Below are 12,279 nucleotides of genomic sequence, written 5' to 3'. Positions count from 1 at the left end.
AATCGGAAGAGAGTCTCATTTCAGGTAATTATTCAGTCATTCAAAGATCAATTTCCTGCCACGTTTCTTCCTCCCCTTTCCCCTTGTATCTCTTCCCTACATGGAAAGAGAGAAGGAGTCTTGGATTTATGCAGTGGTGTCCTCTGGACCCGCCCTGGTATTTGGTAAAGTCTACAGCTAGAGAACTAGTGATCTCATCTCTTGGCTTGGTTGGGACCCAGAGGACCTCCCTGTCTGGCTCAGCCCCACTGAGGCTCTTCCTGTAGCAGCACAACCCTCTACATCTCAGTCAAATCCTTCATCGAGCCCCTCTCTAGAGTCTACTCTGCAACGTCTGCACATAGGTCACCCTGGCTCTCCCTACAATACCAGATATACTAAAAATCCAAGTCAGCTCCTTCCTTATCCCTCATGCAGCCTGAAGCAACTTCTGGATCACTTTCATGTTACACAAAATCCAAAAAAGATTCACACCTACCAACTCAGTTCTGCTGTCTACCCAACCATGTCATGCTACCATTTTTACACTAATATGGCCATCCTATGTCAGGGTAAGAGGTCCATAAAAGGTTCTCTGCTTTTAGAGTCCCAAATAAGAAGTAGGAAAAACTCCCTCTGCTTTGGCTTTTTCCTTAATTTATCAATATACCTCTCTTCTAGGATTTCGGTCCAGAGAAAGGAATCTATAAAATGTGTATCTGAATTCTTAATTCCCTTACCTTCCACCTTTCTGCAACATACCAAGCTGAAGGGACTGGTCAGGGACTCCCCCTTTAGTGCGGTAACCTTCAGAGCCCACCCATCATAAGTACAAAGACAGGTGTGAAGGCAGTGCTATGATCAATAAAAAGAAGAACCTGATAAAATGGGTTTATCTCCCCCTCACACACAAAGACAGATCCATCACATGACATGATCTCCAAGAGGCTGAAAGGACTATAGAGCATAATTACCACCATAGTGTATACGGCAACATCACCCCTTTCATCCCAGTCCTAGTCCAAATGAGAACCTGATCCAACACCGTTAAGAAACAGACTATACCAAGAGAGGAAGCTGTAATCCTAAAGAAAATGATGGTATCTTCTGGTGGTAAAGAGAGCCTTAAAGTGTGGACAGGCAGCATAGAAAGGTAATGTCCCAGAATGCAGGGAGAAGTCATTAATGTTGAGAATAGACCAGAGTGAGAATGAAGGCAAATAGCAATGGCAGCCTGGGGGAAAATAGCAGGATAATTTGCATATGGGGAAAGGAATGGTGGGAGCAACGCGTGAGTTGGCACATAGCAGCAGAGAGGACTGGAAACTTGCCACAGCAGAGGTGAATGCAGATAGGGAGCAGTGACCCCAGTCAGGGCAATGGTCATGTAGACTGAAACCAGCAATGACTTGACTTCAGCCAATGGGCCTGTAGGTAATGTATTTGAAAAACAAATGTGAATCCATCTGCACATAGAAAAAAAGTTACTAAAATGAGTAGAGGGACTCCCTCACGTAGCTAATTCATAAAAAGCTTGCAAGGCCCTTTTGTTCATCCCCTGATCTGTTTTTCCTGTTGGATCCCATTTACTATGAGACTTGAAGCTCCCCTACTTTTCCTAAAATTTCCTCAGGCAGATTTAATGAGGGTGTCTCATGGGTGCATTGGAATAAGACCTCTGAACCCCATGAGGCACCTGCCATTTTTCTTTCTCTCCTTAACCTGTTCTTTTCAGTCAAAAGATGCTAGATGCCTCATAAAAGTCTCCCTGCCATCACTGAGGAAACTGTCATACTTCCCAACTCTGGGGTGCTCCCTGAACCAATATTCCACGGAAGTGAGGCCACTCTGGTGAAAAAGGGATTCACGGAACCACTTTAATTCAGAATCATTTCAAAGCACGGTCTTTTGCTTTCCAGATCTCTCAGAGCTTGGTTGTGACATTCGCTCTCTCCACTTCTGTTTTAGGCATCTCTCTCCATTGGCCTCTGATGGGGCTGGCCAGAGGCCCAGAGCCTGGTGCCTCCCCTGGACATTCTGGCAATGCTTCCTTACCCCAAATTCTCCTTTCTCTCATTTCAGCCATCCCCATCCTCCCCTAGTGTTCTGTAGTCAACAGTCCCCTTTGTCACATTCTCTGTGTTTCACTTTGAAGATTTCACTCCATCTGTTTATTTACTCAACCCAGCAGGAAAACTGGAAATAGAAAAATCTGGTCTAGTGCTTAGGATTATGTCTATTGATATTGCTAGTGTCTGAAAGACAACAACAGAAAAAAATAAAGATCAACCTTCATTTTCCCAAAACTCTTCCATGTGTATGCCCAGATTCATATGTATTATTTGAGAAATGTGATATACTTCTTTCTGACTCATTTACATTTGCTGTTAGTCATCAAAAGGAGCCAGAAAAACTTTTGGAACCTCTCCCTATGAACCAGGAAGTTCCATTTCCCCTCCAGTCACAACCTCAAAAGGCTCAAGTTGCAATTTAAACTCAGCAGGATGCTGGGTTATTGGCAAGATGCCTTCTCTTTGTCATCAGCCTTGTGACAGAGACCAGCAAGACACCTCATGATCCCTGTAATGAGCATAGTCCTGGAAGAGCCAAAGGCCATCAAAATAGACACAGGTATTAAATCTACCAAACATTTAAAGAAGAATTAACACCAATTTTTATTACCCTGATATCAATGCCAGGTAAGGGCACTACAAGAAAACTAAAGGCCAATTTCCCTGATGAACATAAATGCAAAAATTCTCAACAAAATTCTAGCAAACCAAATTCAACAGCACATTAAAAGAATCACACACCACGATCAAGTGGGATTTATCTCTGAGATGCAAGGATGGTTCAACATATACAAATCAATTAGTGTCATACACCACATTAATAGAATGAAGGATAAAAATTACATGATCCTCTCAATAGATGCAGAAAAAGCATTTGACAAAATTCAACATACATTCATAATAAAAACTCTCAGCAAACTGGATATAAGGAACATACCTCACAATAAGGGCCACATATGACAAACCCACAGCCAACATCATACTCAATGGCAAGAGGTTAAACACTTTTCCTCTAAGATCAGGCAAATGACAAGAGTGCCCATTCTCACTATTTCTATTCAACATAGTACTGGAAGTCCTAGCCCAAGCAATCAGGCAATAAAAAGAAATAAAAGGTATCCAAATCGGAAAGGAAGAAGTAAAATTCTCCTTGTTTGCAGATGATACAATCTTATATATAGAAAATCCTAAAGACTCCACCAAAATCTGTTAGAACTAATCAATGAATTAAGTTCCACATACAAAATTGACATACAGAAATCAGTTTTTTTAAAATACACTAACAACAAAACATCTGAAAAAGAAGAAAACTATCCCATTTACAATAGCACCAAAAACAACAAAATACTTAGGAATAGGTTTAACCTAGGAAGAGAAAGATCTGTACGCTGAAAATTACAAGACATTGATAAGAGAAATTGAAGACACAGATAAATGGAAGATATCCTATGTTCATGGATCAGAAGAATTAATATTGTTAAAATGTCCACAGCACCCAAAGCTATTTGTGGATTTCATATACTCCTATTAAAATTCCTATGGCATTTTTCACAGAAATAGAACAAACAATTCAAAAACTTGTATGGAAGCACAAAAGAGTCCCGATAGCCAAGCAACCCTGAGAAAGAAGAACAAAGCTGGAGGCATCACATGTCCTGATTTCAAGCTATATTACAAAGCTATAGTAATCATATCAGTATGGGACTGGCATAAAAACAGATGCCTAGACAAATGGAACTGAATCAAGAGCCCAGAAGTAAACCCACACATATATGGTCAGTTAATTTATGACAAGGGAGCCAAGAATATACAACGGGGAAAAGACAGTCTTTTCCATAAATGGTGTTGGGAAAACTGGATAACCACATGCAAAAGAATGAAACTGGACCTCTATCTTACAACACTCACAAAAATTAACCTGAAATGAATTAAAGACTTAAACACATGACCTGAAACCATAAAACTCCTAGAAGAAAAAATAGACAGTAAGTTCCTTGACATCAGTCTTGGTGTTGAGTTTTTTGGATACGATACCAAAAGCATAAGCAACAAAAGTAAAAATAAACAAGTGGGACTACGTCAAACTAAAAAGCTTCTGTACAGCAAAGGAAACCATCAACAAAACTAAAAAGCAACTTATAGAATGGGAGAAAATATTTGCTAATTATATATAAGGGGTTAATATCCAAAATACATAAAGAATACATACAACAGCAAAAAAACCAAACAATCTAATTTAAAAATGGACAAAGTATATGAATAGACATTTTTCCAAAGAGGACATACAGATGGCAAACAGGTACATGAAAAGGTGTTAAACATCACTATTCATCAGGGAAGTGCAAATCAAAACCACAATGAACTATCACTTCATACCTACTAAGATGGTTATCATCAAAAAAATAAGAGTTGGCAAGTACTGGCGAGAAAGGAACCCTGACCCACTGTTGGTGGAATTGTAAATTGGTTCAGCCACTATAGAAAACAGTATGGAGCTTCTGCAAAAAATTAAAAATAGAACTACCATATGATCCAGCAAACCCACTTCTGGATATATATCCAAAGGAAATGAAAACAGGATATCAAAGAGGTATCTGCACTTTCATGTTCATTGCAGCATTATTCACAGTAGCCAAGATATGGAAACAACTTAAGTGTCTGTCAACAGAAAAATAGATAAAGAAGATGTGGTATATACATATAACGGAATATTATTCAGCCATGATAAAGAAAGAGATTTGGTCATTTGCAACAACATGGATGAAACTTGAGGACATTGTGCTAAGTGAAATAAGCCAGAAAGAGAAAGACAAATACTGTATGATATCACTTATATGTGGAATCTGAAAAAGTCTAACTCATAGAAACAGAGTACAGTTGTGGATACCAGGGGCAGTGGGGTGGGGGAAAAGGGGAGACATTGGTCAAATGGTACAAACTTCCAGTTATAAGATGAATAAGTTCTGGAAATCTAATGTACATCATTGGTGATTATAGTTAATACTGTATTATATACTTGAAAGTTGCTAAGAGAGTTGCATTATGTAACTGTAGCAAATCAACACCTTGTCTACCTTAAACTTACACAATGTTGAATGTCACTTATATCTTAATAAAGCTAGGAAAAATAGACACAGAGGTCCAGTAGAGGAAAATCCATGTTTGTATTTCCCATTCTCAATAGCATTAATAGGTCCTTCACGAAATACTGAGGTCCAGAGTTCTTTTCTGCTTATTCAGTCTGAGGGTACAGGAATGAGTCTGTGGTCACATCCCTCCTCTAACATAAGCCACTCCTCATTTTACCAACACCCCCACTGTCTGCAATGCCCCTTCTTTGGATTGACCTCAGAGTCTGGGGATTCTGGTCACTAAATTTAAAGCTCAAATGAAAATATGTAGCATAACCAAAGCTGGGCAGTAGGGAGAAATCCGATATGTTAGTATTGGAGTTCCCCACCCTCCCAAAATTGGCCACGTATTTTTATTTTTTTAATTTTTATTGAAATATCATTGATTTACACTGTTGTATTAGCTTCTGGTGTATAGCAAAGTGATTGAGTTATATATATTCTTTTTCATATTCTTTTCCATTACAGGTTATTACAAGATATTGAGTATTGTTCCCTGTGCTATACAGTAGGTCCTTGTTGGTCATCCATTTTATATATAGTAGTGTGTATATTTTAATCCCAAACTCCTAAATTATCCCTCCCCCCCTTTCCCCTTTGGTAACCATAAGTTTGTTTTCTATGTCTGTGAGTCTATTTCTGTTTTGTAAGTAAGTTCATTGGCATCATAGTTTAGATTCCACCTATAAGTGATATCATATGATATTTGTCTTTGTCTGATTTACTTCACTTAGTATGATAATCTCTAGGTCCATCCATGTTGTTGCAAAATGGCATTATTTCATTTTTTTTAATGGCTGAGTAATATTCCATTGTGTATACATACCACATCTTTATTCATTCATCTCATATTTTTATTTTCTATATTTTGTGTTGCTGTTTCACACTATTACAGAAAAAATTAGAACTTTGGACTCTTATTTTGTAACCGATACAGCTGATTGAACGTACTACCATGTTTCACACTCTCTCTCATGTCTCACAGTCACACTCCCGTGTCCCCCGCAATGTTCCCCCCAGTTGTGAGACGTGGGGTGATGTAGCAGGAGCACACGACTCCCTCTATCACCCAGTGTTTCAGCCACGATAGGTAGAAGTGTTCTTACCAACAAAACAGGCCCCATCCCTTGGCATTTCATGGTGGCTTCATCTGGCTTCCAATGGATTAAAGGTGTTTGTTTTTGTTTTTAATAAAAGGGAAAGGAATAAATGACTAACAGCCAGCAGCCACACTAAATTGCTACCAGCTGTTCTGCAGCTAGGCTCAAGAGGTAAGCATTCTTTCTACAATCAGGCAGCTTTTTTATATTAGATTGGCTGCATGTTTTAGAAGAGAGACAATATTTTATTGGCTTTTCCAGATAATGGAAAAGATACTACAAATATTGATGGCTGTTGGAAGTTTTTGAAATTTTTAAAAATCTAGTTTTGAGATAAAAGCACTTGTTTATAATCGGAGGCTCTTGGACCCCTTCCCTGCTCCCCACTCTCCCCGCCACTGCAAAAATGAAAATGTGACTGGAGAAATTTCTGTACGAAACACATGGAAGCCTAGTGAATCATCCTTTGATTCTCTTAATATTCTTGAAAAGACTGAGCACCCTTAAATGACCTTGATTTTTTTTTTTTTCCCTCACTTGTCCTTGAAATAGAAGCCTAACTAAGCTTAGTATCTCTTCCCAAGTTCTATGGCTGGATTCTCTTTGGCTCTGGTTGATCTCCATGGTATTGAATCCTCTCTTTTACCTCTTAAATTGAGGGCTCTTTCACATACATAACCTTGGACTTTTCATGTTTCAACAGGTTTCCCTGCTCAGCTGCTCTTAGATTCTGCCTTTACCCATTCCAAATTATATACCCTTTTCTCTGTAAGAATTTCCTCCTGTTTCTTCCATCTGTTCTCTCCAGAAAATGTGGGGCCCCTTGTTAAAAAATTATTAAGTGTTTCAAGATGATAACAGCAGATCATTAAGTTAAGCATGGGGCCCTTCTGAGTGTGGGGCGCTGTGTGACCACGTGAAGCCAGTGGGTCTGTAAGAATCACAGCTCCACCACCCTCTTCCTGTTCAACCTCCACTTCTTGCTTTCTTGACGCAAAGTCCTTGGGTGGCCAACAGAGGGAAGTTCTGACCTGTGACACTGCCTGGGCTAATGAGGCCACAGTTGACTCAGCTTGAAAGGAAGAATTCAGTTCCTGGAGACATTTAATATTTTCTTACTCTCCTTCTCCAAATCTGCCTGTTAATGCAGGATCTGGCCTCCTAGCAGAAGCAGGGAACTTTTCAGAGACTTAGAGATTAGAAGAATGAAAATTATCTGTTACAAACCTTGAGATGAAAATGTACTAACTTTTGTTTCTTTTCCCCTTTAATTTGATTTCCTGTGGAAACTTCCTTTCCTGTTACTAGAATGGAGGTAAGATATTCTTGTTATACCAATGTCTTGTTTCGCTTTGTTTGACATGCCATTTATTGAGTATCTATTATTCGTTGAGTACTGTAATCTTTCAGAAAACTTTCTAATTTCTAATCCTTTTAATACTCTCACAAAATGATGATGAAGATGAACGTAGGCAACATCTGTTGAATACTTACTATGTATCAGGCACTGTGCTAAGAGCTTTACATGCATTTTAAAAATTTATCCTCAGGACATGAAACAGATGCTAGTATTATCCCTGTTGTACAGAAAAGAATCAAAGAGACATACTTTGAACTGGAGAGTACACATGACTTACACAGTTAGTATAGGATAGGCTTGGAAAAGAGACACAGAACTGACTCCCAAACCCTCCCTCATAGCTTTATCCTGCAGATAAGAAAGTAACACCATGTAATATAACACTGTGAAACTTACAGCATTTTATTTGCATAAAATTGCCTTTCATAAAAACTCTATGATGTGTAAAATTTCATCTAATTTTACAAATGATGAAACTGAGATTTAGAATGGTTAATTACTAATAATAATAGCAGTTAAGTTTTGTAGGTCATTTTTGAGTACCACTGTTCTCATATTAATGTTTCAGTAACTTTATGGGGCAAAAACTATCATCCCTCTTTCTTTATATGAGGAACCTGAGGCACAAGAGTTGTCCAGACCACATAGCTAACTACAAAGCCTCAATCTGAGCTCAGATAGACAGACTCAAGAACACAGATTCATATCTATGATGCTAATCCAGGTAGCACAGCAACTGAGCAGGACCTGCAACTCAAGCCATTGATTCTAATTCCATGGAATGAAATAATTCATTGGATAAGAAAATTTAGTTTGTTCTCAATCTTTTTCCCAATTCATATAGCTTTGATGCATTTGTTTACCTAATAAATAGGTATTGAGAAAGAGTCCTGACCTGAAGGATTCTACAGAGAAGCTGAATATCTACTGAAGGGATATACAACATAAACACAGGAAAAGGTAAATTAAAATGCAGGCCAACCACAGAAGAGATGCCATCTTTCATTCATACAACTGTTTCATTCAACACACCTGTCTTCTCTGTGCATCTTTAAAACACTCACTCTACTCCTGGCACTATATTGGAAAGTGGTAAAACAAAACAAATTGTACATATTCCCTGCACCCAAGAAATTTACATTTTACTAGGGGACACACACACACACACACACACACACACACACACACATTAGTTACAAGGTAACATAATAATGGAATCATGCACAAATTCTAAGGGCTCAAGAACAGAAATAAATCATTCACATGCAACTAAATGCAAATGAAAATAATTTAAACTGATTATAGTCAAATAAATGCTAACTAATGAAAATTCCATACCATCTTTCACTTGGGATAACACAAGCACTTGTGGTTTTCTGCAAAGGGCTAGATAGCAAGTATATGGCTTTGTGGGCCATATGGTCTCTGTTGCAACTGCTCAGCTCTGCTATTGCGGCACAAAAGGAGCCATAGACAATTTGTAAATGGATGAACTTGGCTCTGTTCCAATAAAATTTTACTTCTGGCCACTGAAATTTGAATTTCATATAATTTTCACTTCTCCTTTTGATTTTTTTCAACCATCTAAAAATGTAAACACCATCCTTAGCTCACAGGTGGTATAAAAATAGGCAGTAGGCCAAATTTGACTTGTGGGTTCTATTTGCTGATCCCTGTCATAGAGAATGAATCATATACAAAGACACTAGGCATGAAGGGATAAAAAGAATTCCAGTTTGCTTTGGAAGTTTAGAGTGGCATAGGGCCCTGGCCATCACATTTGTTGGGAAAGTACAATGGGAACCTGGCAGTTGCTGTATAAGGAAGAAGATGTGTCGCTATCAGGGGACAGGTCCCGTTCTCACGTGTGCCAGCCCTAGGGAGGGCAGGAAAAGAAGGTGTGCAGTTTCCGCTGGGGTAGTGGGGTTGTCCTAACCAACCATGCCATGGCTGGTCATCTGGATGTGCCCTTGGACAATGTACTGTATCATGTGTTCAAAGGGAAGAGATATTGCCCTCATAGAAACTGGAAGATCACATTTTAAAACAGTGGACCCTTGAACAATTCAGGGGTTAGGGGCACCAACCAGCATGCCCTATAATTTTAGAGTTGGCTGTCTATGTGTTTCCTCCATATCCACGTTCTGCATCCTTGGATTCAACCAACTATGGATGGGATCGTGTAGGACTGTAGTATTTATTGAAAAAAAACTGTGTATAAGTGGACCCATACAATTCAAACTCACATTGTTCAAGGGTCAACTGTATTCTACTGAATGTGATTCATACATGTTAAAGCAGAGAGAAAATAAAAGCAGAAGGTGTAGTGAGAATACTTTAAATATTCCATCTGACCAAGGAGAGTTGTCTCCTATAAAATAAGTTAGAAGGGGGACGTGGGATCAAATATCAGTTGTTGCCTCCAAAAAGAGAAACTGTTCAGAAAGAGAGGTCAGCCAGGTTCAGTCTGTCAGGAGACAAGAGAGGGACTGGCTCCATGTGCAATATTAACTAGAATTTTTGGAGGTAGTCCAGCAGATCATTCCAAAACAACCAGCATTCTGTGAACAGATCCCTGTGACCTCTGCCCCACTGTTCAAACGAGCAACAGGACCAGCTGCCTCTGCTGTTGCTCCATCCACAGTCCCAAGATCTGCATGTGGAGAAATACGACTTCAGATGGACAGAAAAGGCACTCATCACTTGCAAAAGACAGAAGACACCAATGGAAATTTTTTGCATTCATCTTGTTCCCTGGATTTTGCTGTGACCTCCTTAAATTTTTTAAGTGATAGGGTTAGAAGGATGAGGGGAAAAAATGGCCCCATTGGCCTCCATATCTTGCCTCTGAAATTTGATCACTGCATAAAATTTGAGGTTTATAAGTCAGCAAAACAGGGGAGGAAATTGTTCCAACTCTGACTGAAACTGTGACTGGGAAGTCTCTTTATGTATGTATTGTGTGTGTGTGTGTGTGTGTGTGTGTGTGTGTGTGTGTGTGTGTGTGTGTGTGACAGGTCCCGTTCTCACGTGTGCCAGCCCTAGGGAGGGCAGGAAAAGAAGGTGTGCAGTTTCCGCTGGGGTAGTGGGGTTGTCCTAACCAACCATGCCATGGCTGGTCATCTGGATGTGCCCTTGGACAATGTACTGTATCATGTGTTCAAAGGGAAGAGATATTGCCCTCATAGAAACTGGAAGATCACATTTTAAAACAGTGGACCCTTGAACAATTCAGGGGTTAGGGGCACCAACCAGCATGCCCTATAATTTTAGAGTTGGCTGTCTATGTGTTTCCTCCATATCCACGTTCTGCATCCTTGGATTCAACCAACTATGGATGGGATCGTGTAGGACTGTAGTATTTATTGAAAAAAAACTGTGTATAAGTGGACCCATACAATTCAAACTCACATTGTTCAAGGGTCAACTGTATTCTACTGAATGTGATTCATACATGTTAAAGCAGAGAGAAAATAAAAGCAGAAGGTGTAGTGAGAATACTTTAAATATTCCATCTGACCAAGGAGAGTTGTCTCCTATAAAATAAGTTAGAAGGGGGACGTGGGATCAAATATCAGTTGTTGCCTCCAAAAAGAGAAACTGTTCAGAAAGAGAGGTCAGCCAGGTTCAGTCTGTCAGGAGACAAGAGAGGGACTGGCTCCATGTGCAATATTAACTAGAATTTTTGGAGGTAGTCCAGCAGATCATTCCAAAACAACCAGCATTCTGTGAACAGATCCCTGTGACCTCTGCCCCACTGTTCAAACGAGCAACAGGACCAGCTGCCTCTGCTGTTGCTCCATCCACAGTCCCAAGATCTGCATGTGGAGAAATACGACTTCAGATGGACAGAAAAGGCACTCATCACTTGCAAAAGACAGAAGACACCAATGGAAATTTTTTGCATTCATCTTGTTCCCTGGATTTTGCTGTGACCTCCTTAAATTTTTTAAGTGATAGGGTTAGAAGGATGAGGGGAAAAAATGGCCCCATTGGCCTCCATATCTTGCCTCTGAAATTTGATCACTGCATAAAATTTGAGGTTTATAAGTCAGCAAAACAGGGGAGGAAATTGTTCCAACTCTGACTGAAACTGTGACTGGGAAGTCTCTTTATGTATGTATTGTGTGTGTGTGTGTGTGTGTGTGTGTGTGTGTGTGTGTGTGTGTGTGTGTGTGTAGTAAAAGGGAAATTAAAATACAGGCCACCCGCAGAAGACATGCCATCTTTCATTCTCACACTGTTCAGCATGTGCCCTCCCTATGTATTTTAAACCACTCACTCTATTCCTGTATATATATATTTGGTACTATATATCCCTTACCTTGTGGGGCTAATCCAAGCAATATACTTGGTATATACTTTGATATACTACCAAAGCTAAGTCTTTCATGCTCCCAGAACATCACAGAGACAGAGAAAATTAATAAGAACCATATACTTTGTATCTGTATGGTTTTTCCCAGCATGCAAAGGGTTTTCACAGGCTAGTTATCTTCAAGCTGGTAGGAAGACAAAATTAAAACCAAGATTTTCTCATTTCTATTCAAAACCTATTCTGCTTTTTCTTTTTTTTTTCTTTTGCATTATATAGCTAATGTTCAAAATTCAGTGAGGACTCCATACTATTAATTCAC

At 39.3% G+C, this 12,279-nt stretch overlaps 1 protein-coding gene across 6 annotated transcripts in view; it reads left to right on the top strand.

Annotated features, from left to right (window-relative positions):
- Window positions 1–12,279, top strand: part of MUSK (muscle associated receptor tyrosine kinase) — a 95,240-nt gene that overhangs the window by 67,200 nt on the left and 15,761 nt on the right. For all 6 annotated transcript variants that reach the window (XM_007449781.1, XM_007449784.1, XM_007449783.1 and 3 more), the window contains one exon: window positions 7,591–7,597. In XM_007449781.1, the coding sequence (XP_007449843.1) occupies window positions 7,591–7,597 (7 nt within the window). The remainder of the gene's footprint in view (window positions 1–7,590; window positions 7,598–12,279) is intronic.

The sequence above is a fragment of the Lipotes vexillifer genome, unplaced genomic scaffold, assembly GCF_000442215.2.
Source record: "Lipotes vexillifer unplaced genomic scaffold, Lipotes_vexillifer_v1.1 scaffold230, whole genome shotgun sequence".
Taxonomy (NCBI): domain Eukaryota; kingdom Metazoa; phylum Chordata; class Mammalia; order Artiodactyla; family Lipotidae; genus Lipotes; species Lipotes vexillifer.
The sequence above is the reverse complement of the archived record's forward strand: the minus strand, read 5'-3'. Positions and strand labels throughout refer to the sequence as shown.